This window comes from Halichoeres trimaculatus, unplaced genomic scaffold (assembly GCF_033239565.1).
Source record: "Halichoeres trimaculatus isolate MK-OKI-2021-1 unplaced genomic scaffold, fHalTri1.1 fHalTri1_scaffold_13, whole genome shotgun sequence".
NCBI classification, from domain to species: domain Eukaryota; kingdom Metazoa; phylum Chordata; class Actinopteri; order Labriformes; family Labridae; genus Halichoeres; species Halichoeres trimaculatus.
In genome coordinates, this window is record NW_027437191.1 from 17751765 (window position 1) to 17776301 (window position 24537).

Here is a 24537-nt window from a genome sequence, read left to right on the forward strand (position 1 = left end):
TAACTCCCTGCTAGGCTAATTATCATAATACTAATAATCTTAATAATTTAAACAGGATCTGTCCATCAGCCCAGATCTAATTAACAGATAATGTGCCATTCTGGGTTTCTATCTTTTTTATACTTGTTAATAAAGATCCATGAAGGTCGTTTTGCCTTAGCATGGCTGGCATTTACAGGCCTTGGTGGGAGCTAATCAGTCACCCTGGGGGCATTAGCGCAGGGTCTTGAAGACCTCATAAAGACGCAAGTCAACAAAATGTCTGTGAAGGCTGGCAGCCATCTCCTGGTGTTTACAGATAAAGGGAGAGAGAAACCAAGGCAGGATGTAGGTGTTTAATATTTACTGCAGGAGTACTGTGGTCAAACATCTTTCTCTCTTCACTCACTTCACATGTCAACGTCAGAATTTATTAAATCATCTGCAAACCTCTTGATACTCCTGTCTGCTCTCATTTATGCTGACATTGTTATTCCACTCTGGGATGTGATTTGTATTATTCATAACGTACATGTTTGAAGAACAAATATATGAATATCATTACAGAAGTTTTACATGTTGTTTTACTGTTTCAGTTAATGACACTGTATGTTCAGGACCTCATCTATCCCTCTGTGTGCTTTCATTTTTAAAACGGATATATATCAGCAGAGGATTACACAAAAAAACAAGCTTTTATTTGTATTCAAATGTCTGTTTTTGCTCTCTGTCTCCAGGGCACAGTCGGAGCGTAACCCCTGGGTGCTGCTGACCTCAGCCTTGCTGACCCGCTGCCAGGGGCCAGAGATTGAATTAGGCTTGGGTCCGCAGGTGGTCAACATGGTGCGATCCCTCTATAACACTAAACATAAGCTTCCAGTGCAGGTAATTCACTAAAAACACTTCTTTGGAACTGCTTTCATGCGTTTTTTTCTGTGCTTTGATTTGAAAATGGGGTCAAATGAACACAAATACAGGTTGTACTGATGACGACCATCCGAAACTGTGAAAAAGTAAAAGCAGGAAGCAGGGAAATGATGCTGTGTAAAGCCTCAGAACACATAGAAACACATTTTTCATTAGTTACTACCTGTACTTTCTCATCTTCAAAGGGCAATTCTTTACTTTTCACACTTTGAAATGAGCTTGATAGATACACTCTCTCGTTATATAACAACTTGACATTGAAGTCAATCAAATATGATGTGTTATTTCAGATTCTAGCCCCATAAGTTTATTTATATTGAAATAAGCCCAAGAAAAAAAGATGCTGTTAAGTCTTTGCATTTGATTTAGCCACAGAATATATAGACTTATTATTATTATTCTTAACCCAGGCAGGAAAAGTTGCGGATAATGAGTTATAACTCTGAGTGTACTGATCCAGCTTTTGAAGTCCTCATCTAAATCAAATCACTGGGCTTTGTTTTTTTTTTTTTTAACTGCTTAACAATCAGAAATAAGTTTTTCAATATTTCATTTCTCTCTGTGAGGTTGATGCTGGGAATCATGTATGGGTTAGGTTAGGTTAGGTTAGGTTAGGTTAGGTTAGGTTAGGTTAGGTTAGGTTAGGTTAGGTTAGGTTAGGTTTGGTTAGGTTAGGTTAGGTTAGGTTTATTTTGAACATTAAATGAGGCAAAAAAAAAAACAATAACAAAAAAACAGAACAAAATAGCACAAGTAAACAAATTTTCAATGTTCAGGTCTGTCAAATGAAGAATATTGTGTCCTGCTACCTTAGAAATATTGCTATTGATAATAATATTAATTGATATTATAATACAATAATAATGTTAGCAATAGTAATATAGGGTTTTACTATGTGTAAGACAACATCCAACTTTTCTAACCTTGTCCCATAAAATGCCGTCATAAATACACATAGAAATACACTGATTTAATTGTCATCACAGTATTTCTCCTCACACTCTGCTGTGACATTAAGCCTTCTCTGAATGCTAGCCATATGTTAGTGGATATGTGCTAAGCAGCTGAAGATACACATTGTACTGAACTCTACAATGGGCAAACATTGGAGCTCCAGGTATCTATGGTAAAGCTCCTCTCTGCTCCCCTGCTCTCCATTCTCATGTTTTGGAATACATTTTTCTGTATTGTAGTCAAACTGAGGTGCTAGGATGCTGATTTTGTTCTTAAAGAGGGGGTATTGTGCTTTTATGTTGCTTTATACCCTCTGGAACCCTCATAGTAGCTTTATACGGTTTAAAGCTAAAAAGAGTCCCTGTTTTTCTCAGACTGGTGTTTTAGAAAACCCTTATTTTAACATTTGTCTGAAAAGATTTGTTTCAGCGCCTGTCTCTTCAAGGCTCCCAGTTTGACAAACCTCCCTCTCTGACTGGCCAGGCCTCTAGTAGTTGTGTCAGGAGCAGAGCTAAGTTCAGACCTTGGTGTTTGAGGCCCACCTCTCTAACATGTCATGAACCAGTTAGGAGGTCCTTTTGTGATTACCTCATCATTTCACCAAGTCTCTCATGGAGATCTTGGGAAGAGATAGTGCAGCATTTAGAAAAAACTGTTTTGAGCAATCCACAGACCGACTCAGGAATTTCTGGGACAGTTGTGCATGATTAGTATGGGCACCTGGTATTATGACTTTATACTCATGATTTAAATATAAGAAACAGTAATAACCCCTCTTTAACTTCTCAAATTTTAGCATCATACTACCTCAATTTCTAAATAAAGCTATAAGTTGCAGGGTAACAAAGTACATAAAAGAGAATGGCAAGTCTCATACAATATCTGAATACTCCTTCAACAGCTCAACACAAGACAGTAACAACTGATATTTTGAATCAAGTAAAATTTGGCTTAAACAATTTTAAAGTCATCCCTTAGCACCATTGTTTTTACAAAATTAGAGGAATTTGATTGTTTTGTATTTTTTGTAACCTCACTGCAGCGCTATCGCTTCACACCATATTTTAATACAGGAGCTCAAAGCTATTAAGGCTGTAACCCACAGCATCACCCTAGCATCAGCTCAATGCTTTCTGCAATGTACTGTAGGCGCTAGCTGCTCTTTGATATCTGACGGCCTCTAATGCTATTCATGCCCTGCTGAGCACCATGGAAGTGGTATGCCTAATGCCTTCTGTATGTCTAGCGCCAGCTGACTGTGATATTAGTTTAGAGCTAATGCTATTCAGTGTGAATAGCCTAGTGTCTGCCTGGCTGTCTAATATTAGTGTGGGAAGGGGATGGGAGGTACAGAGGAGGCCTTTTACTCTGTTCTGAACAGCTTTAATTTGAATCTGCTGGAATGAAACCGCTGGAGCATGGGGGAGTCAGATTGCATTGTGATATCCATATATTACCAGGGAGGACTGCAAAAAGGACTCTGTGTGTTTCTATGTGTGCGTGTGTTTGTGTGTAGACCTTTTAAAAAGTATTATGTTCCTGCGTGTCTGTACAGTATGAGCACATCGATTAACCTTCAGTGTTCCTCGCCTACTCTCTCCCCTCTGTCTCCTGCACTCCCTTTTTATTCTCCCCTGCTCCTTTTTACTATGTCTCCCGATTACCTTTTCCTTTTTTAATTCCACTCTTACTTTCATTTTGTCCCTCTCCTCTTTTCATCCATTTATCTGCCCATCAATTCATTCATCTACACCCCACCCCACCCCTCCAGTGTATCAGACAGATATCCACCCTGCTGCTCCAGAACCAGCCAAGCCTCCAGCAGCCTGCGCTCAAACTGATGGCTGAGAGCGGTGATGAGCACTTGCTGCAGCTGACTCTGGATCAGATCAACAGCATGACCTCCGTAAGTGTTATAACGACAGTTTGCACAGACTTTTTACAAGTGTGGATGAAAGTAGTCTTTTAACCTCAAGATCATTAAAACCTTTCTTTAAAAACTTTCAAATGCATATCACAGCTTCCTCGAGTTCAGCGTGGTGTCTGCAGATTTCTTGATTTATTCAGACTAACAGGTCAAAACAATTGTTTTCAGAAAAATGAAATGGAAAAAATGTAATACATAATATTAAAAATTAGAAAATAACAGATGATACACGTTATGAAACATTCAAGCACAATAACAAGCTTGAAATTACAATATTGCACATAAAAGCTTAATATTTTAGTTTTATATCATGTGTTGTATCCTGTCTCCTAAGGCAGGACATGATACAGAAGTTTGCTGTGAAAAACCTACTCCATCATGACAGTATTTGCATTTATATAAATAATGTAAACAGACAGAAATGCAGTCATCTTAACTGTTCTGTCTTATTGGAAATATTTTCCTTCTTCAACCTCATTTGGTGAATTGTCACTCTTCTGGGTTCACACTCGTTATATAAGTGTCATCTTGCCTACTTGTTTGTGGTGAATTTCTGCTGTGTCACACATCAGTCCCCCATGATGTTCGCTAAATGTTCAAGAGGTTGGTGTGGAAAAGTGGGTATTTGAGCTATGGCTCTTTGGGGTGCCAGTAGGACTGGGACGATATGCTTTTCTCCTGATTTTGATTATTTTACGATTCTTGAGGTGCTGATTTGATTTAAATTATGGTTCTTCAATATTTCCGAATTTTGAGATTTTTAATTTTGCTATCACTAGACCATGTGAAAAAGTTTAAAAATGATGATGTCTACACACTATATCAGGAGTTGTGATTTTTTGAAATACAAATCACATGGGAGTCAATTTTTATGATTTATTCAGGGGATCTGACATCTCAACTTTTTTCCAACCTAGCTTTTAAACAAAGACTGGTGGTGGTGTTACATCAGTCTACAAGAAGCATTTCAAAACCAACTTCATTTCCACTCCCTCTCGCTACTACTCTCGCCCAGTCCTTTCATAATCACTGTGATCTACCGTCCTCCTAAGCCAAATCTATCTTACCTCTCTGATTTCACTGACCTTGTCACTCATGTATCAGCCATCTCAGCTTCAGTACTAATTCTTGGTGGCTTCAACTTCCATATTGACAACAATAACTGCAAACAAGCCTCTGACTTTCTCGACTTCCTGGACTGCCTCAACCCCACACAACACATTAATTTCCCCACCCACTCCCATGGCCACACCCTGGACCTAGTCTGCTCCACCGGTCTTACCATTCAACAACTCACCAGCTTCAACCTCCATATTTCCGACCACCTCGCCATAGTGTTTGATATCCACCTACCTGTCCCCTCCGCCAAAGAAAAACGCACCATATCCTTCAGAAACGTCAACTCCATCCTGCCTCAAGATTTCTCAGCCGCCGTTTGTACTTCCATGACCACGACCCCCCCTCCATCATCAGTTAGCCCAGAACTCCTTGTCAACCACTACAACAGTGCTCTCTCCACCTGCCTCAATAACCTAGCTTCCTGAAAAAAACAGAAAAGTTACTTTTACTCACTCAGCCTCTTGGTTTACCCCTGACCTTCACCATCTTAAAGCAAAAAAAACACAGGCTTGAAAGACTCTTCAAGAAAACCAGACTCACAGTACATCTTCAAGCATACACGGACCACTTACAACTGTACAAATCTGCCCTTATCCATGCTCGCTCCACCTACTGGTACTGATACTGCTTTTTTTTAAATTATCCTCATCATGTTGTTATGTTAATTTTAGTGACTGTCTGCAAATATTGCCAGTCCCCACTCAGAGTGAGGGACAGGGGGGTTAGTAGTGTCATGCCAGCAACCCTTTTGGATTAACCTGCTATTCTCTTTTTATTCTAGTTCCTCCCAGCTCCTCACTCTGTTTCAGAGTCTCTCATCATGTCTCATTTTATAATATAACTCTTTGCAAAATGAACATTCAAGGAAGTAATCCAGTCAAAAATTTGTGAAATCTTTCCCCTGATGTAAGACAAGAAACTAATTTTCCCAAAGAATCTCAACAAGTCAATGTTCACGCACTCCCTAACTGTTCTCCTGTTTTGGTAAGCCATAATCAGATAAGAGAGTAATAGTTTAGGACTGTGTGGCCCGCTCTCGGCTGTTTTCCGATCAGATAAGCAGTAGTCCCAAAGTAGGCCTCTCAGACCCAGCAGACCCTCTCTTTGTTCCAGGATCAGATAAGCGAAAGCCTCTCTATTAAGCGACAGAGCCCCCATTAAAAGAAACGTTCAAGCTCCTATATCGGTACACCTTAGCAACACGCTGCTTTCATCCCACAGAGAACAGAGAGCGGGGCTACGGGAGGCTGGGAGCTAAAGGGGTAAAAGAAAAGATGTGTGATTTAGATGCAGCAGGAGGAGGAAATCACATGGGGAGGTGGGGGAGGGTGTATGCTGAGGGAGGTAAATAGGATGGGGAGTGGTTGAAAAAAGGCAAAACAAATGTATGAAAAATTTAAAGTAAGAGCAAAACAGGGTAAAAAGGAGAAAGTGGAGTGCACTGTGTGGATGGAGAAGGGATGAAATGGTGTGAAAGATAAATCAGGCAGCGTTAAAGAGAGGAGGGGGTGTATGAATGAAGTATGACAGGTAGTGTGTCACGCTGCTGTGAGGAATAATCTCACCTCTGAATGAGCAGGGTTATGTTCAGAGCAGCAGAGAACAGTGTTCATCTGAAGATAACATCGGCAGAGACAGAGAAGAATCGTCTTACATCTAAGACATCTGATAAAACATGCCAGTGTGTGTTCGTCTGAGTGTGCACTTTGTCTCTTTGTTGTTTCATTTGTGTGTGTTTGAGCATTTCCATGAGTGTTAGTACTAAGTCTTTATTCTTTTTTAATTAATTTCTCCTTCTGTGTTTCTGATTGCTCCCGAGTAATTTTAATAATCATAAAAAATCAGCTGCATGCCTGCACCTCGGCTAACCTCTAGAAGTACTAAAAGTAGAGTTGTATTGACATTTACACATCTTCATTTATTTCTCACCTGTGCTTTTCAATCTTTTTTATTGTATTTACCTTTGATTGTTTCGCTTCATTTTACATTTATTCTCCAGATTCATCACTAAATGATTTTACATTTTACATAAAAAATTTTTTTTTGTATTTTTCGCTCTAGTTGTTAAGTTTCATTCTCCATGTACAGATGTTATAACCCTCAAGGGGGCCACCCAGGTTCCATCCAAACTTTAGTCCCATCTCATGCTTTTTCCACTGGCTTATCATCGCAGAGGAAAGGCATAAAAGCCCAAAAGTATAGCGATAAGAAAATAGATTTTTCTTTCAAAGCAGTTCCCCTGAATCATCAAAGTTAAATTATTTAATGACATGTCAGGTTTTTATCATTTCCCTCAGAGAGCTCTTGGACTGACTGTGTGGGACCCTCTGGATGAAACACATTATATCCATTTAAACACAATTTTCAGCCCACCAACTATTAATCAAACTTTTAACAATCCAAATGTCTTAGTGGTATTAACAACAATGAGAGTAACTTTGACTTTCCACTGAGTGTTTATTAGGTTTATTATGGATGGATGTCTTTTAAAGTTTGACTTTAATAATAATAATAATAAATTTTATTTGTATAGCGCTTTTCAGGAACTCAAAGACACTTTACAACTGTTAAAATCAATACAAGCAATGAACAGAAGTCAAACAGAACAAAACAAAACAAAATAAAACAAAACAAAACAAAACAAAACAACAGTACAATCACAAATTAAAAGCTAATCTAAAAAGGTGAGTTTTTAACAGAGATTTAAATAAAGAGAAGTCGGAGCAGTTTTGGATTTGCGTGGGGAGAGAGTTCCAGAGAGTGGGGCAGCTATGGAAAATGCTCTGTCCCCCCAGGTTCGGTGCTTGGTTCTGTGAGGAGGAGACAGGAGGTTGGTGTGTGAGGAACGGAGGTTATGGGAGGGAATGTGGTGGTGGAGGAGGTCAGTGAGGTAGGAAGGGGCCTGGTGGTGAAGGGCTTTATGGGCGGGGAGGAGAATTTTAAACTATATGCGGAAGGGGACGGGAAGCCAATGGAGATGTTGGAGGACGGGGGTGATGTGGTCACGGGAGTGGGTGCAGGTGAGGAGGCGTGCAGCAGAGTTTTGAATGTACTGTAGTTTATTGAGGACTTTGGATGATGAGCCATAGAGGATGCTGTTACAGTAGTCTAAGCGTGATGTGATAAATGCATGAACCAGTTTTTCAGCGGCAGAAAAGGAGAGGAATGGATGGAGGCGGGCTATGTTTCTGAGAAGGAAAAGGCTGTTTTAGTGAGCTGAGTGGCGTGGTGGTGAAAAGAAAGGTTGCTGTCAAAAATGATTCCAAGATTACGGATGTGAGGTGAGGGAGATAGAAGTGAGTTATTGAAAGTGAGACTGAAGTCCTGGATGGGGTTAGTGAGGGACTTGGGGCCAATGATTATGAGTTCAGATTTGTTGTAGTTGAGTGATAGGAAGTTGTGATTCATCCAAGTATTTATGTCAGTGAGGCAGTTTATGATTGAGGAGTGTGTGTCTGGGGTTAAGGCTTTGGTGGAAATGTATAGCTGAATGTCATCTGCATAACAGTGAAAATGAAGGCCATGATGGCGGATAATGTCACCAAGGGGGAGCAGATATATGATGAGGAGGGGACCAAGCACCGAACCCTGGGGGACGCCTTGAGTCAGAGGAGCAGTGTGAGGGGAGCAGTTGTTTATGTGAATGAACTGTTGACGGTCAGTGAGGTATCGCTTGTCCCCATCTTAGGCATGATTCTTTCACATGTCACACTTGTTGCACTGTTCTTGCAAAATCTATGAACAGAAAAACTTGTGTACTCAGGTCTAGAATTCGGGACCCAAGTAAAACTTAAGTCCAAGTTATTGACTATGAAACTACTATAGTTGAGCTCAAGTGTCTTGTTGATAAACCAAACTTATCCTAAGGTCTTTAGCAGAACTACAGACAACTTTTCTTTCCACACCACTTAACACTTACTGGTAGACTGTGCCTGAAGATACAGTTTGATGTATTTTTTTTTCCATTTCACATTTGCATGTAATGTAATGTAATTGGTCCTTCAAACACATTAGCACAAAGCACTGAAAATTAAATCCCTTTGTCTTAGATTTATCCTTTTTCTTCCTGTGATTTATTCATAGTATTGTCTCCACGCTAACATTTAAAACTGTTCCTGCTGCAGTAACATCAGGACCCATTATTTTCCCTCTTTTCATGTTTTCTGTTGCTTCACTCTCTGTTGTGCACGTGTTGCTCTTTTCTTTGTTTTTGAGAATTGTTTTTGTTCACTAAACAAACTCATGGTTATCTTCACTATAGAATTTTAAGAGCCTGAAAAGAGTTTGAAGCTGGAACAATTTTTATTAAGTTACTTGTGTGTTGTTAGCAGTGTGATTGCTTGTATCTTGCTTGTGTTTGTCCCAAGCAGCAGTATTGTAGAAAATGCAGCCAATCGGAAAGTGTTGAAACCTACTCTGTTGATTATTTCAAAGCCAAGATACTAGATTTAGCTATAATTTAAATTACAATTTCAAGAAGGAATAAGGAGGAGACATTGGCGGAGATGGAGTGTTTGGTGGAGTTCGGTAATGTTGTTAATACTCGAAATGAGATGTCGCTCAGAGGACCGTTCACATGGGAAGAGGTGTACATGAGGCTACGTATGCTTATGGGTTGGAAAGGGCTACATGGTCTTACAGCCCAGGCTGTGAAAATAATTTGATGCAGAAATATAAACCGTGCTCAAGACTGAAGCATACAGGTGCAGCTATTCAGACTGATGTCAGAGTGAAGTTGCATTACAAAAACCCACAGAGCTGTATCTTAGTGTGTGGATGAAAATAAACCATTTCACATGCAATCCTGAATAATTCTAAGTGTCTAACAGTATTATGCCTAAAAGAAATAAGCATTTTTTTCCACACTATTTTCATTCAGTTTTTGGTTTTGAATTTAAAGGCGTAAATATGTTTATAAAGATGAAATAAAAAGACATTCAAAAATAGATAAATAAATAGGTGAAATAGATTAGTGAAAAGCTAACAAACTAAAATGGAGAAAAACAAGCAAATAATTTTTGAATTTTTAAATAATTAGACATTTGAAGTGGTCTCCTACCTCTAAGTTGTTGTTCCAGATCATGTGTAGCCAAAGTCAAGGTTATTTCACTCTTCTAATTTAAGGTAGATGTAATAATAGCTTGTGTTCTTCATACGGACTCAGACAAGGGTTCAAAACCCAATTTATGAAACATTAAAATTTGCAATATACAAAATGCTATAGCTCACATGTTACTATGGAAATTAAGCAATTCGTGGAGTGGTTTTAAAAAAATGTATGAGTTGGAATCCCTTGTTTTGAATAACAGTCCACGGCAAACTTTTTTTAAACCTTGACTTTCCAACCACAGTATTCCCATCATGTACAAAAGCTGGTACTGAAGCTCTTTCATCAGATTTACAAACAGACTTTCCAACTGGTAGTCATTAGTAGATCAGAAGATCAGAAGAATAGATCCTATCGAGGGAGGATCAGAAATAATTAATGGGTTAAATTACGGGTTCATCTTTGACTCACGGATATTTGTGTGTTTATTGTAGAGGCTTCAGAGTTACAGGATTGTTCGCCCTTTGGTCGAGGCCTTTTAACTCTGACCAACCAGAGAAAGAATAATTCATCATCTGAAGTTTCACTCATCATTTTATTACATGTCTTTTTATGTCTTAATTAACTAACCTGAGGTTGAGCTCAGGCACAATGCATTATGTTTATCAGCTCTACAGAGCACAATGCTGTTGATTAAGTACATGGAGATGACATGTCACTCTGAGTGATTGGCAGCCCTTATCTTCATGCGCAACCACACACTTCTGTGTTTCCTGGTATCTGTTGCTACAGATTGCTTTGCACATTGTTTTCTCCAATATCAACACTGTTTTTTTTCTTCCTCCATAAATGAGATACTCCTGAGATCACAATAGGAAAAAAAAGATTAATTCTGAAGATTACTTTTTAATTAAAATGGTGTTATAGAAAACCACTTGACACAAGAAGTAAATGAGAAAAAGTAATTTGTTTGGCTGTAGTTTGAGATATGTTTTCACTTTTACCCATTTACTCTGTCTTGCCTGGCCACAGAGGAGACCACAGTGGGTGTAGTAAAGCTGGGGGTGTGAGTTAGGAGGGAGATACAGAAATAGTGGAGAAAAAAGCAGGTTTTATTGTTCATAATTATGCTGGAAGATTCAGTACAGGTGTTCAGGCTTTTATATCTCTTCACATGTGTTGACTCCCCACTTATTTCAACTTTCACTCCCTCCCACCAGTCTTCCTTTCTTTCCCTCTCCTTCATCTGCTCCTCCTAGTGAAGATGTATGGCCAATGCACGAGCAGAGGGGAGCAGTGAAGCAGGAAGCCAGGGGTTAACACCTGCTTGAATAATGGTGGACAGGAATGAGAGGCTGATAGAGCTGTTCTGTCAATATGAATGAGCTGTCAGAGTAAAGTACAGCTCTTAAAGGTACAGTGCACAAAAACAGCTGCAAAGTTTGCCACAAAGTCCTCCAGCAAACCATGTGTCTTTTTTCTAACACTCTTAGTCCTGGGTTTTGTTTTGTCTTGAGCCTGTGTTACTTAGCCACTTAGCATTTGGTAGCTTCTATGCGGTTTCCCTCATAGATTTGAGGTATATATCTTATTAAATCGTAACGTACAAGGCTTTTTTTAGTGTCACCTCATATTCATTGATGTTGCCAGTCAATGATGTGTTCATTTTTGTGATATTTGGCCTTGAAAATAAGATTCTGTAGTAGGAAGTAAGCTAACTAGCTCAACATGCTAATAACTGCTGCCGACTTAAGGGCAAAAACTGCAAGAAGACAGAAGCGTGTAAGAAAGAGAGAGAAGTGTGTGTGTGTGTGTGTGTGTGTGTGTGTGTGTGTGTGTGTGTGTGTGTGTGTGTGTGTGTGTGTGTGTGTGTGTGTGTGTGTGTCTCTGATTGAGTGATTATGTGTCTAATTGCTTGTTTAAATGGGCTTGTTTACAGCCCTTTGTGCATATTGGACCTGTTAATCTCACTGTTTGTTTGCGACTCAATAAGTTGGTCCCTGATCACTGCATGTGTGTGTGTGTGTGTTTATGTTACTATGTTTGCTCGTGTGCGTCACAACCCACTTTTTATTTGTGCTTTTTATTTTACTTTTTTAGGGCTTCACCGCCTCTTCCTATGTCACTTTTAATCATGTCGCGCTGTAAGCAAAGGCTGCTTGGAGCAGTGTGTGTATAAGTGTGTGTACGTGTGTGTGTTTGCGCACGTTCTGCTTGATGCACCGCCAAAGCCTGGGGACAGCGAGGATGGAGGGATGGGAAGCAGAGCCTGGGGGAAGGAGAGAAGGGGTGAGTGAGGTAGTGAAGGAGATAGTTGTGTGTTGTCTGGCATTCCAAAGAAGCTTTATGATTTAAATGATAAAAGAAGGCAGGGCCATGCATTATGTATTAGACATTGTACGTGTACGGTAATTCCAATTAAGCTTGCAGCCTGGTTTGGCTCAGGGAGGAGGGGAGGGCGGGGGGACGATGCATACAGGAAATGAAAGATGTGTGGATCAGGAATAGAAAGCAGAGGTGTGAAAAATTGACCAGAGCAATCAGGAAGTATTTAGCGTCCGGTGAAAACAAGCAGGACTGACAACCTTGGCTGTCTTTCACAGGGTGAGACAACGAGAAATGAGAAGGTGATAACAAGAGCGAGGGGGGGGGGGTTGGACATCTTATTGTTGGAGTTTGATGTGTCAGTTCTCTTGTCACGCTGAGTGTTTGTTCGTTCACTCAAGGCACACACCAGCTGCTGACACAAACACACAAACGCACAAACACATGAGACAGACAGAAGAGGCCTTTTGTTTTGGCTCCACTGAAGAGGCAGACAAAGTGGTCTGTTAACCTAAAGAGAAGATTTGGACAGGCTTTTAACCTCACACTCACAAACAAAAACACACAGAAGAAAAGTGGTTTTTATGTAATCTACAAAATTTCTAAGAAGGAAATGCAAGATATGATGGATGTGTTTCCTCCTTGATCTTGATCCCATCAGAGGCCTCGTTTATAATGATTCTTAATGACTTGTTAAAACTTCACACTGAAGATGGAGGAAAAGAGAGGAGTGAGGAGGAAAGTAAACAGAAATCCCAGATGATGACAGCTGATATGACAGTCAGTTTATCAGAGTGTGAAAAATTATCACTGTCTCTATCAAATCAAAACTTCGAGGACTAACTTTGTTGTAAATAAAAGAAACTGTCCACGTTTGGGAAATGTTTTAATTTACCGTCTTCCCGGTAGTCACATAAGTGGATCGATACCACTTACGTCTTTATGCTACATTAATAGAGGGCTGGAGCCAACAGCTGGTTAGCTAAGCTTAGCTTAGCACGACATAAAGATGGTAAGCAAGGGGAACTTAATGTTGACTGTCTAAGATGAGAAGCTAATTGTCTCCTGACAGTAGTTAATTTTTAATGACATCCATGAGAGCTGTATTGATCTCTTCATCTAAAAGAAGGCAATCAGTCTCTGACATCTGAAATCATTTTTCATCTTTCCTTTTCTTTAATCACGCAATGCTGTAAATCATTAATAACGACAGGAATTTGCACATCTGTAATGAAACAATCAAGAAAGCACTATGCACAATACATTGGTCTGATAACAGGATTTTTTAAAACTATTATTTATCTTTTATTCTTCTGATTAGGGGATGTGATCCAAGACAATAGACCAATAAAAGTTACTTTAATTCAGTTATTAACAAGCTTGCATACTTGTCACTGCTGAAGAGCAACATGGCTGCAAAACATGTGCCCTACAGGTTCTGAGAGGAGGAAAAAAAAAGTCTTTGATTTCAACACAACACGTTACTCAAATTTCCTGAAAAATCATCACAATGAAGGTGCATGAAAGAAATGTGAGGCATGAAAAGCCACAGCTAGTAATTGCACCAATAAAACAGCAAGTGCTGATTCAGTGACACAAGTTTTACTACTGTTGTCTTTATTCTTTCCATATTTTAAGAAAGGGTTATAGCTGCATGTAGTCCTTTGGAGAAATCAAAACATGAACATTTACCAGGGCTCATGTAGTTTCATAATCAGTAAAGACTGTCAGTAAATGAAAGAAGATGTTATTTTTAAAGCAGTAATAGGTAGAGATCATGATAGCCTTCCCTGTCCACCATAAGCTACAGACTTGAAGTGGGCGGCAGCTCTTGAAGGACAGCCGCACCTAAAATATGGCAGAGCTGTTGAAGTTGTGAAAAGGACATAAAGTTATCTGCTCCTTTCTGATATCAAGATTCCTCTCCATCCCTCCATCTCACTGCTGCTCTTTCACATCTATTTTCAGCTCGACTGTCAATCCCTCCGACTCCCAGGCTCAAATCTGCTGTCTCTCTCTCGACAGCGTCACACAGTAATAGCCCGGGAGGTGTGTTTGTGTATGTGTGTGAGCATGTGTGTGTGTGTGTATCAGGATGCAGGACCAGGCCTGTTTTTTCCTGACTATTGGACGAGAAAAGGCAGAAAAGAAAGACTCTGTGTGTTTATTGCGGTGTAATAGGTGTTTCTGTGTCACGTTGATTGCTTTCAAAACATGCACAAACTTCCAGATGCCCAGAATTGGTCAAAGCATTTGACTGATTTTTTCCTCTTAGATTTGCTCACTTTCCATGTCGCACAAACTCACTGAATGTGAAAATAAATTCATGTTTTTCTTTCCAAACTGGTCATCTCTACAGCACCCTACAGGTGTGACATCTGGAGCCTCCACAGCCCTGTTACCTGCATTTCCCCTCCTGAAGCCTTACTTTATAATTCTTCCCAGTCAGAGGGACATAAATAAGTCTTTTCTTGTAATTTTCAGATGACACCTGGTTGAGTTTTTAGACCTGTAAGTGTGAGTCTCGATTACAGGCAAACACTTTCTGAGGTGAGAAAGGTAATTAGCATGCTTTCAAGTCGAATTAGGTCAAATTCATTTGTTTAGAGTTCAATTAATTCACTGGCTTTATGCACTGCAATCTTATCGAGTGTTTTTGACTCATTTTCAGAAGAAAATATCTTATTAGACTTAATATGAGTCACATTCACCTGACCAGTCCAGAAAAATGTCTAGTTTAAGTTCATGTTTCAAGGAAAATCAAAATCTGCCAATGCAACAAGAGAACAGTTACTTTCAGCAAATTCTCGAGCAGATATTTCTGGTTCCAGTGGCAGATTTGGTTTTTACTCGTTACAAGCAATTCAGACCCTTATTTATGTCTTTAAAAAACTTAAAACAAGAAGTTTTTCTGGACTGACCAGTTGAATGTGACTCATATCAAGTATAATAAGAAAGAAAAGGCACTTTTAGAATTGCCAGGGATTTTTGTTGAGTTCTTCTTGATTTAATTGATGATTAGGGATTACAAGGGTTTGAATGTGAATCAGAACCAGATTTGTCTTTATTTGGCAAATATCTTCTAAAAGTACAAGGAATTTGACTTTAGCTGTTTAAATGTGCTGTCTCTGTACAAAGTAAACAAACACTAGAAATCACAACTAAAATGAGTTTAAGAGGCCGTTAGGATATAGTTCCCATTTACTGGTAAAGCGGCTTGTGTTACCTGAAGGTTGTTTTAACATGAGAGGTAAATATTTTGATGAAGGTGTATGTTTTTCTCCCTAGATAGGGGATACTTTGCTATTCTTATGCTTTGGGCTGTTCCTTTGGTACCTTTGCTGTAGCTTTACCTGATTTACAGCCAAAAAAGTTTGTTTTTCTAACAGTTGTGCTTTGGAAAACTTTATCCAGCCCCTGAATGCTTATTTTTAGCAGCTGTATCTTTTGGGCCCCGTTTACATAACAATGTTTAATCTAAAAATGCTAAAACGCAGTGAAGAATATTTGCGTTTACACAGAAACGCTGAGGGACTGAAAATGCAGTAGTGAGCATGCCAGGCCTGTAGGTGGTGCTATAACTGTCTTGTCCAGAAGCTGCTTTTGGTAGATCTCTACCCAAGTAGAGTTGAGCCGATCATCTGGTGTTTTGGTAAAAAGTAAGTGCAGAAGTGGAGAAACAGAAGCACATTTTGTATAAAGACAGTCAGCAGATTCAGCAGTACATAGACAACATGGTAGTTCGCAACAGTAGTAACAATGGTACTGTTGGACTGCTCGTGTGGGGCGGGGCGTGACGTCAGCATTTTCACTGAAAACGCCGGTTTACTCTTTGCACGGCAATGGTGTCGGCAGGAGAAAAAATCCCACTCTGGAGGCTGTTTTCAGAAGTTTGCGTTTTAGGTCGGCTGAAACGCCATTTCCATGTAAACACGAGGCTGAAACACAATAAAACTTTTGTGTTTCACCCTTTGTCGTATAAACGGCCCCTAAGACTCCCCACCCCACAAACTCTTTTCCTTCCAATTGGCCAACCCTCTTAAGGCCTTTCAGGAGCAGAGCTATGTGAGGACCTTGGTGTTTGAAGCCTGCACCTCCAGGGTGTCATGAACCTCATCATTTCATTGAGTCTCATGAAGATCTTGTTCTATTTTGGAAAAAAAGGAAGAGCAAAATACCCCCCTCTTTAATCTTTAAAGCTTGACTGCACCCTTTTATGATACTGAGCCTCAAAATAGGTTGCTATGCAGGTTTAAAAATCCTGTGTAGCACATTTGTTCCTAGTCTCTGTTGAAACTACAAACTAAAAGTTATTTGAAGTGCCTCCTTTTGGTTCTTGGTGCACTTTCTCTTAAAAATGTATGTACCTGATGCTTTCAGAGGCTGTCTTTCTTTTTCCCTCCCTGCCCTCTCTCTCTATCTTCTGACACACATTTTCAAGTCATCTAAATCCTCCCTTCTCTCTGCTCTGTATTTCTCTGTATTAGTTTTCATATAAGCTGAATGACCTCATCCACCTCTGTCTGAAAACTCAAAGTTATCTCTGCATGTCTCGTCCCAGCCCCTGCCTGTCATGGTTCATCCAGTCACATTTCTCAAAGGAGGGGATGAATTGAATTATTAGACATGCATGACATATTGTATCTCCATAACCGTAATATGTCAAATCTCTGTCCGTTTCCCTTTGGGGTCAAAGAAAGCATGAGCTTTTGTTGTATTCAGGCGGTAAATGTGCCGGAAACCTACAGGACTTTTTTTTTAAAATGTGACTCATGGGACTCAGAGATAATGTTCTTTTTCTGATCTGCTTCAAAGCTAAATCTACTTTTTTGTGCAATATAAGATTCCAGGTGAGGACAGTGTCACTGTTTATTACACAGCAGATCATCTTTCAGCACTCTTTCTCTTGTGAGACGTTTAAGTTCACAAATACCCAACAGCCCTGAGTAAAGGGATCTCTTCTCCCTGCAGTTTTATGGTTTTAGGGATGAATTGTCCTTCAAGAAAAGAGAAAACTGGAGCGAGACGGCCCAAAGATGAGAGATTTTTAGCTTTAAAGGAAAGAAATTCATCCATATCTCTCCCCTCTTCTACTACTGAATAGAAGACATGAGCTCTACATTCATAATTGATCCGCCTCAGCTCCAGAAATACCCTGACAGGAACCTGCTGTTGTGCCTGCTTACGTGCACTCATTGCGTGTACGAGCGCAAGCCATATAATAATAGAGGCAGCAAACAGGTGAGGAGATGGGCTGAGTCACACACAGAGAAAGAGCCAGGGAGAGAGGCGGAGAGACGGCCTTTTCAACCCGCAGCACTCAGCCCAGCTTCTCCATGAACTGTGAAGCACTCACTGCAGCCCCCAACGGCATTTAGCTGTTTGAATTTGCATGCAATTATTTTGATGTAAAGAGGCGGAAGATGGGATTAAAATATTACGTAAAAGAGGCTGTTTAGGACTGTGTGAACATGTGTTCGAAATTGTTTTGGCAACTGAGAATGTTCCTGTCAAAGCTGCAGAGTGCTGCAGGGGAAGGGGAGAGCAGTGTGTGTTAAAGTGTGTGTGAAGTACATGAAATGGGAATTGTGGTCAGCCACAGAGTCAACACAGGATTTGACCTCATCAGGTTTCTTCAAGCGTGTAACTCTGAAATCACACAAAGCCAAATTGAGCCGCTGCAGCTACAGTATGTTTGGTAAAATTCCCAAACTATGATACTCTTGTGGTCACAGGTGTTTTGAATCAACCAGTCTGCAAAGAGACTAAAGGCTCACCTCTTCACCTTATCCACACGCAAACAAAGCTAGGCTAGAATTTCCAATATGGTCCCTGTTGATGATGGACTTCAAAACTTTGTATCAGTCTATAGTTAAGACTCCTCTTCCCTATTTGTCCGACTAAAGAGACAAACTCTTGCAGACTTTTGGCTGAACTTGCTTACATATATGTAAGGGATAATGTGTAGGGACGACTGGTTATGCAGATTAGAAACTTGACTCACAGTGGACTTATCTCATTGGCTGCTAGCCACTTTTAGAGCATTTTGAACAATCTTCAAGATCCCACAGACAAACTTCCTAAGTAGAGTAGTCTCTCCTCTGTCATGTCCCTCTTCCTGTTTTTGACCCAATAAAACTTTTTTAGATCACGCTCATCTTGGGCCCTCCATCCTTTGATTCTCCCCATGATCTCTGTCGTCTTATCTCACGACCACGACACATTCTCTGTTGAAACGTGAACTGCCTGAACTTTCCAGCTTGCAATGTCTCGCTGTGTCTGTATCAGCTCATATCTTCTTCTCATATCTACGCTGCTGATGTCTCATCGCAAGAGAGCACCACCATCACCTACAGGAGTATACGAGCCTGATATTGATTGACATGCTCTGCATGACCCCGCCTGACCCCGCTGAAAAACATAATTGACTTCTTTAGAAGCAGTCAATGACTATATTTGAATTGATGTCTATAAATGTCAATGGCAGGACGTATTCAAGTTGCCAAAAGTATTGTGGTATTGTTTTCCCAGACGATTGGAGTCCCATCAGCTCTTCAGACTGTTTCCATTAACATTCATTATTCTCTGACTTTCAAGACCAGCTGGGGACGTGAACTGGTATTTTTTGCCACGCTGTTGAAAATTCATTACCTCCGCCTAGGAGGTTTTGTTTTGGGGAGAATTGTCTATTCGTTTGTTTGTTTGTAAACAGCATGACTCAAAAAGTAGCAAATGGATCTTGATGAAATTTTCAGGAAATGTTCAAAATGGGATAAGGAAGAAGTGATTCAATTTTGGAGGTCATCTGAATCATCGTCTAGATCCTGGAAATTTTTTTGAAAGATTCTTTATCATTGTGAGATAGGGCCATTTTCACCATATGTGTATATAACTCCATGAAAAAAGGTCGGATTGCTTTGCAAAACAATACAAGACAAGGTCACAACAATTTCTAACAGATGTAAAAGTATGATCCAGATCCTGGGAATATTAAAGATATTAAGATCCAGAACATGAAATATGTACTGGTTCATCATAATTTTCAACACTGTCAGGTCACAAATTATTGTTCAAACCTGAAACTAACACCACAGTCTGCTGAAAGGGAGTATAACATTAAAGTAGGACTTAAGTGTTGAGTGACAACCACAATATGCTTGGCAGAGGCCTGCGCTCTCTGAGTGCTTTTCTACTTTCCTTTGTTATGGTGTTTGAACCAAATGTTTAACATAGTGGGTTAATAACTTTTACAACTGGGTATTGACAGCTGATGGCGTCTTCTTCAGTGAATTGGGTCTTACCTGTTTACTACGATGTTCTGCGTGTAGTCTGAACCTGTGAAAACACAAGTAGATGTTTACACCTACACAGTAGAGAAAAACCTGAGCACTTCTGAAATCAAATTAAGATTCCTGTAGGATCTGCATACAAAGATGCATAAAGGTCCATTCTCGTGGACAATAAATCGTTTAATATCAGTTAAATTATTAAAAACGTATGTAGAACAGCAGCAGAAAAAAAACGTTATTGATAGTTGTTTACCCAGCAGACACACCAATGTGTGACTGTTACTAATGGCCTAAATTCATATATCAAAATACTTTGATGCTGAGTTTATTCCCCCTCCCTGTATTGCCATGTGTGTTTACACTCTTTCTCCCTCCTCCCTGTTTTTTTTTTCAGGAGATAGCCTCCTCCTGTGATGCCGAACTCCTTTCATTGCTTCTGGACGCAGGGCTCATGGTGGGCTGCGTCTCCTCAGCCTTATACCCCCTGCTCAGCTCCCACATGCTGTCCCACCAGCAGGAGGGAGGCTGGGATGTTGAAAAAACTGCCGCTGAGCTCCTGGCGGCCGGCCACGGGCCTGAGGCGGGCTCCCTGCTGCTGGCTCACCGTGGAACTCACCAGGCCCAGTACACCTTCAACTCCACCTTGGCTGTGCTCAGGAAGTGGCTGTGAAGACACTGTGAAGGAATGTGACAGGGAAGAGCTTTGGACCATTGCCACTTGCTGCAGTGATGAGGCAGATTTAGGGAAGGACAGTGGGAAGGCGTTGAGAGTGGAGTTGAATTAGATTGGACTGAGAGCTGAAGAAATTAGTGTGAGTCAAGAGCATGAATAATACCAAGCTGTAACTCTTCATTTTGTCCTGTAATTGAGTTTGGGGTTGGTGGACGTCAGCAGCAGCAGTGTTTACCTTAAAGATATAAGAGTGGACATCTTTAACCCTGAAACACCTGCTCTGTTTTAGTCACATGAACACACAAACACCACCTCTGCTGTCATAAATAAATTTTTCACTGATCAGAAAAGGCTGCTTGTGTTTATTTGTGCTCTAATGTGTGATCAAGTAATTGAGCAGTAGCTGGGAAGCAGTGGGTGTATATTAGCCTATTGTTCCGTGACAGGTTTGCCTCTTTGACATCCCACCGTTAAACTCTCTGTCTCTGCTCCATTGTTTCCCCCCTAATAATGTCTCATTAATTCCTTCTAAACAAATTAGCCTCGCAGCTGCCCTGTGCTGTGTTGTGTGTGTGTGTCTGTGGATGCACAGTTACTGTATGCAAGCTCCTAAACCCTGGTGATATAAGGCAGAGTTAATTATGATGAAGACTAAATATTTTAGCATGAGTTTATGCTAAGGGAGGCTGTCAGCATGTTTTTTTTGTATCATTAAAAAACTGATTATCCTGTCCTAACTTCCAAATCTAAAATAAAAACAAAATATAATACATCATGAGTCATTTTACTTTCATTTTGAAACAGATTTCATCTTTATGATTTTGTTGATGTGAAATAATGTCTTGTTATGTCTGTTGCTGCACTCTTTAGACTCATGGCTCTAAATCAGGGGTCACCAACTTGGTGTCCACAAGAATCACTTAAGGTGCCCACGAGGCATATTCCAAAAAAAAGCACTGCTCACAATGAAGCTCAGTCCTATCATCATTGTTCTGTAAAGCATTAATAATAGTTGTGAAATAATTAACACTGACCTGTGAGCAGTCTCTTCACATAGTCACATATTTCCCATTAGGTAGTCCTTGGTCTCAAAAAGGTTGGTGACCCCTGGTTTAGATCCTGGGAGTGAGAAGTAGCAGAACAAAAACTCTGTCATTTCGATATTTAAAGATGCTGAGGAAGATCTGTTTTAATTGAGCTGCCTCGCCGTCTTCTGGCCCGGAGTTTCACACGCACTGTTGTGAAGACATGACTTTTAATAAGGTGTGTGTTGATTTTGGAATTAAAGGTCCCATATTCTGCAAAAAACTCTTTAATAAGTGTTTTAGTGAAATTTATGGGTCTTTGGCTTTCCTCCCAGCCCACAAAATGTGGTATTTAATGACAAAACCTGTACTTTGTAGTGCTTTCATTCATTCATTCATTCATTTTCTATACCGCTTATCCTGTTTAGGGTCGCGGGTGGCTGGAGCCTATCCCAGCAATCATTGGGCGAGAGGCAAGGTACACCCTGGACTGGTCGCCAGTCAATCGCAGGGCTACTTTGTAGTGCTTGTGAATGTAAATTTCTGACCTAAAACGAGCTGTTTGGATTTTGGGGATTTGCTGACGTCAGCGATTCCCTTTTTTGACCAATCAGGAGCAATCGAGTCTGACCTGATAGGTCCACTGGAGCAGATACCCCCGAACTCCCTCCCCGCCCACTCCCCTCCCTGCCGCTAGAGAGATTCTCTACCATCTCGGAAGAAGACAAGACTGAGTGGCTAGAGTTCATTTATCAAGGAAATGTTCCAGCTACACTCAGTAAAACTGTGCATGTGTGTGCTAGTTACTTCATGGTCGACTGCTTTCCCAACTTTAGACAGTACAACAGAGGGCCAGTGAATAGACTGGTCCTGAATCCAGGCGCATTACCAACCATCTGCCAACAAACCTCGGACCCTGGAAATGTGAGTATTTTAAATGCTGTGTGCTGTGGAGCAGATGTAAGAGCTTTTCCTCAGTGTCCCCCTGTCTCTGTGTTAGCTTCAGCATGCTAACTCTAGCTGCGGTTAGCCTGTTGTTTTAGCCTGTGATGTTACGGTAAACGAGCTTCGCTGTTTTCTAAACATTGTGCACTCGGAGCTCGTGGCGCCGCTCTCAGTGATGCAGAGGAGCAGGGCGGTATCAGCGGTTGTTCATTCATATATGAAGGTCACGCCCACTAAATCAGAGCGTTCTGAACAGAGGGGCTATGAGAGCCTGGAAACAATGCTGCTGTGCTTGATTTATTGGCTTTTTGGACCAACACATGTTACTACCATTTCATGAAGACATCAATGATCCATATTGAACTGTAGAAAAGGAGCAGAATATGGGACCTTTAAATGGAGATTGGATTGAAACAAATTTCCTTTGTTCAAGACAACTTTTTGCCAGCTATAGCATCCCAAGGTAGGGTATTCATAAACAGTTACGTAGCACCACAGTTTGAAATGTGACAACATGCAAACATTTTACTGTAGTTTAGTAGCTGGTAATATGTAGCGCTGCTGGCAGCCCGGTGCTCTAAGACATGTCTGTAATGTGTAATGTTGGTGAATTCTGGGAATATCATGCCAGTCATCTACCAAGCAGAGCTAACGTAACCTCACTTCTAATTTTATTGATACACTCTCAAGTTTGAACAGACCACTGCAGAATAACTGCTATCTTTCTTTTAATCTTCTGTTCTTTTTCTGTTAGGCCTCTGTGTCCACCATCACAACAAAATTAATCCAAGCAGTTTTCAGCAAAGAAAAACACAGATGTATCCTCTCAATTCTAAACTTCATTAGCCGGCGTGCTGTCGTCATAGAGGCTTCAACTTGCCGTAAATCAGTCCTGTCTTGCTCAGCCTGACCAGGAAGCTAAGAAGTAGCATTTTGAAGTAGCCTATATTGGCTTTGAAAATCTCATTTTAAAGTGTGGATTACGATCAGGCATATATCAAGAAGAGGCCTTTTTTTAAGATCACTTAGAAACTCCTCACAGCTCCTTTAAGTGCTTTGCTGAATGAAAAAGTGAGGCCTTAAAATCATTTCCATAATAATATATGATATTATTTCCACAATGTTCCAAGATAATTATGGCTGTCTGACTCACACAGCATGTTGGGGTTTTTTGCCCCCAAAAGCACTTCTTACCAAACCCTCTTTTTTATGGTCAGCATTAACAACTCCACAGAGGTCTGGATTAAAGTCATGCTTTCAACTCTGAGCTATTATTGAAAAAAATGTGCAGCTTTTTGTAATTGAAGATTGCAAATAGGCAAAAAGGTTATTTGGTTGCAGGGCAAAGAGTGAAAAAACACTCATTTATGTCGTTTGTCAAAGTGTTTGCTGTGTGAAATAAAACTAATGAAGTGGCGCTGACTGCGGGTCCCCCGAGAAGTCTTTTATGTTTTGTATCTGCACTAAAAGTCGCACCTACCTAGTCTGGTCCATTTGGATTGTGATTCAGGAAAGAATTGTAAAGCTTTTGTCCCTGCTAAACCTGTGCTAATGAGCCAAGGAAACACTGGTGTCTGATTCATGAAGCACTTGCAAAGGGTTAAACACATCACAAACTACGCTGCAGGGAAAACAGCTTCTGTGTGTGCTGGAGTGGATGGGATACATATAAATGAGCTATTATACATTCATCTAGAGCAAAATAAGCCTCTTTTCATGTAGATGAACATCATTGCAAAAAGCTTCTAATTCTTAAACATGGGCTCTCACAGCCACGCACCATCAGTGGGAATTTTTTACCATCTGCTAAGAGTTTATGTTAACTGCTTCATAATACTGATCAACAATGTCTGACTCAAACTCCACAATGATCATGGAAACAACCCTGCCTCTGCAACCCCAAAGCGTATTTTCCTTTATGTTTAGCCTGTTAATGTAATATTACTATTGTTCAGTATCATAAGGGGTTAAATATAGGTTTCCTGGGATAACTTCTTTTACCAAAATTTTCATAAATCATGACCAGCTAGTCATCTTTATGTGGACCAATTTGAGTTTCATCAGGAGGAGTGCATTCAGTGCACAGCAAAAGGTGGAGGTCCTAACAGCTCATCTCCTCAATCAGACACAAAACAAGAGCAAACATTATAGAGCTGAAAATCTTGTCTGTTGGATTAAATGTCTTAAAACAAGAGTGTCTGTTTTCACAAGTTTAGTAGCATATTTCCAAAGAATGCATCACTAAGAATTGTTTTTTTTATTTCAAACATATCCACATTTTGAAATTTAGTTGTAAACATCAAAGGAGGAAGAATGTGACCCAAGCA

At 40.2% G+C, this 24537-nt stretch overlaps 1 protein-coding gene across 1 annotated transcript in view; it reads left to right on the top strand.

Annotated features, from left to right (window-relative positions):
• nbas (NBAS subunit of NRZ tethering complex) overlaps positions 1–20958 on the top strand; it is a 221581-nt gene extending 200623 nt beyond the window's left edge. The window contains exons 51-53 of the mRNA XM_074685126.1: positions 717–864; positions 3632–3766; positions 19962–20958. Coding sequence (XP_074541227.1) covers positions 717–864; positions 3632–3766; positions 19962–20237 — 559 coding nt within the window. The 3' untranslated portion in view covers positions 20238–20958. The remainder of the gene's footprint in view (positions 1–716; positions 865–3631; positions 3767–19961) is intronic.
• The last annotated feature ends 3579 nt before the right edge of the window (positions 20959–24537 follow it).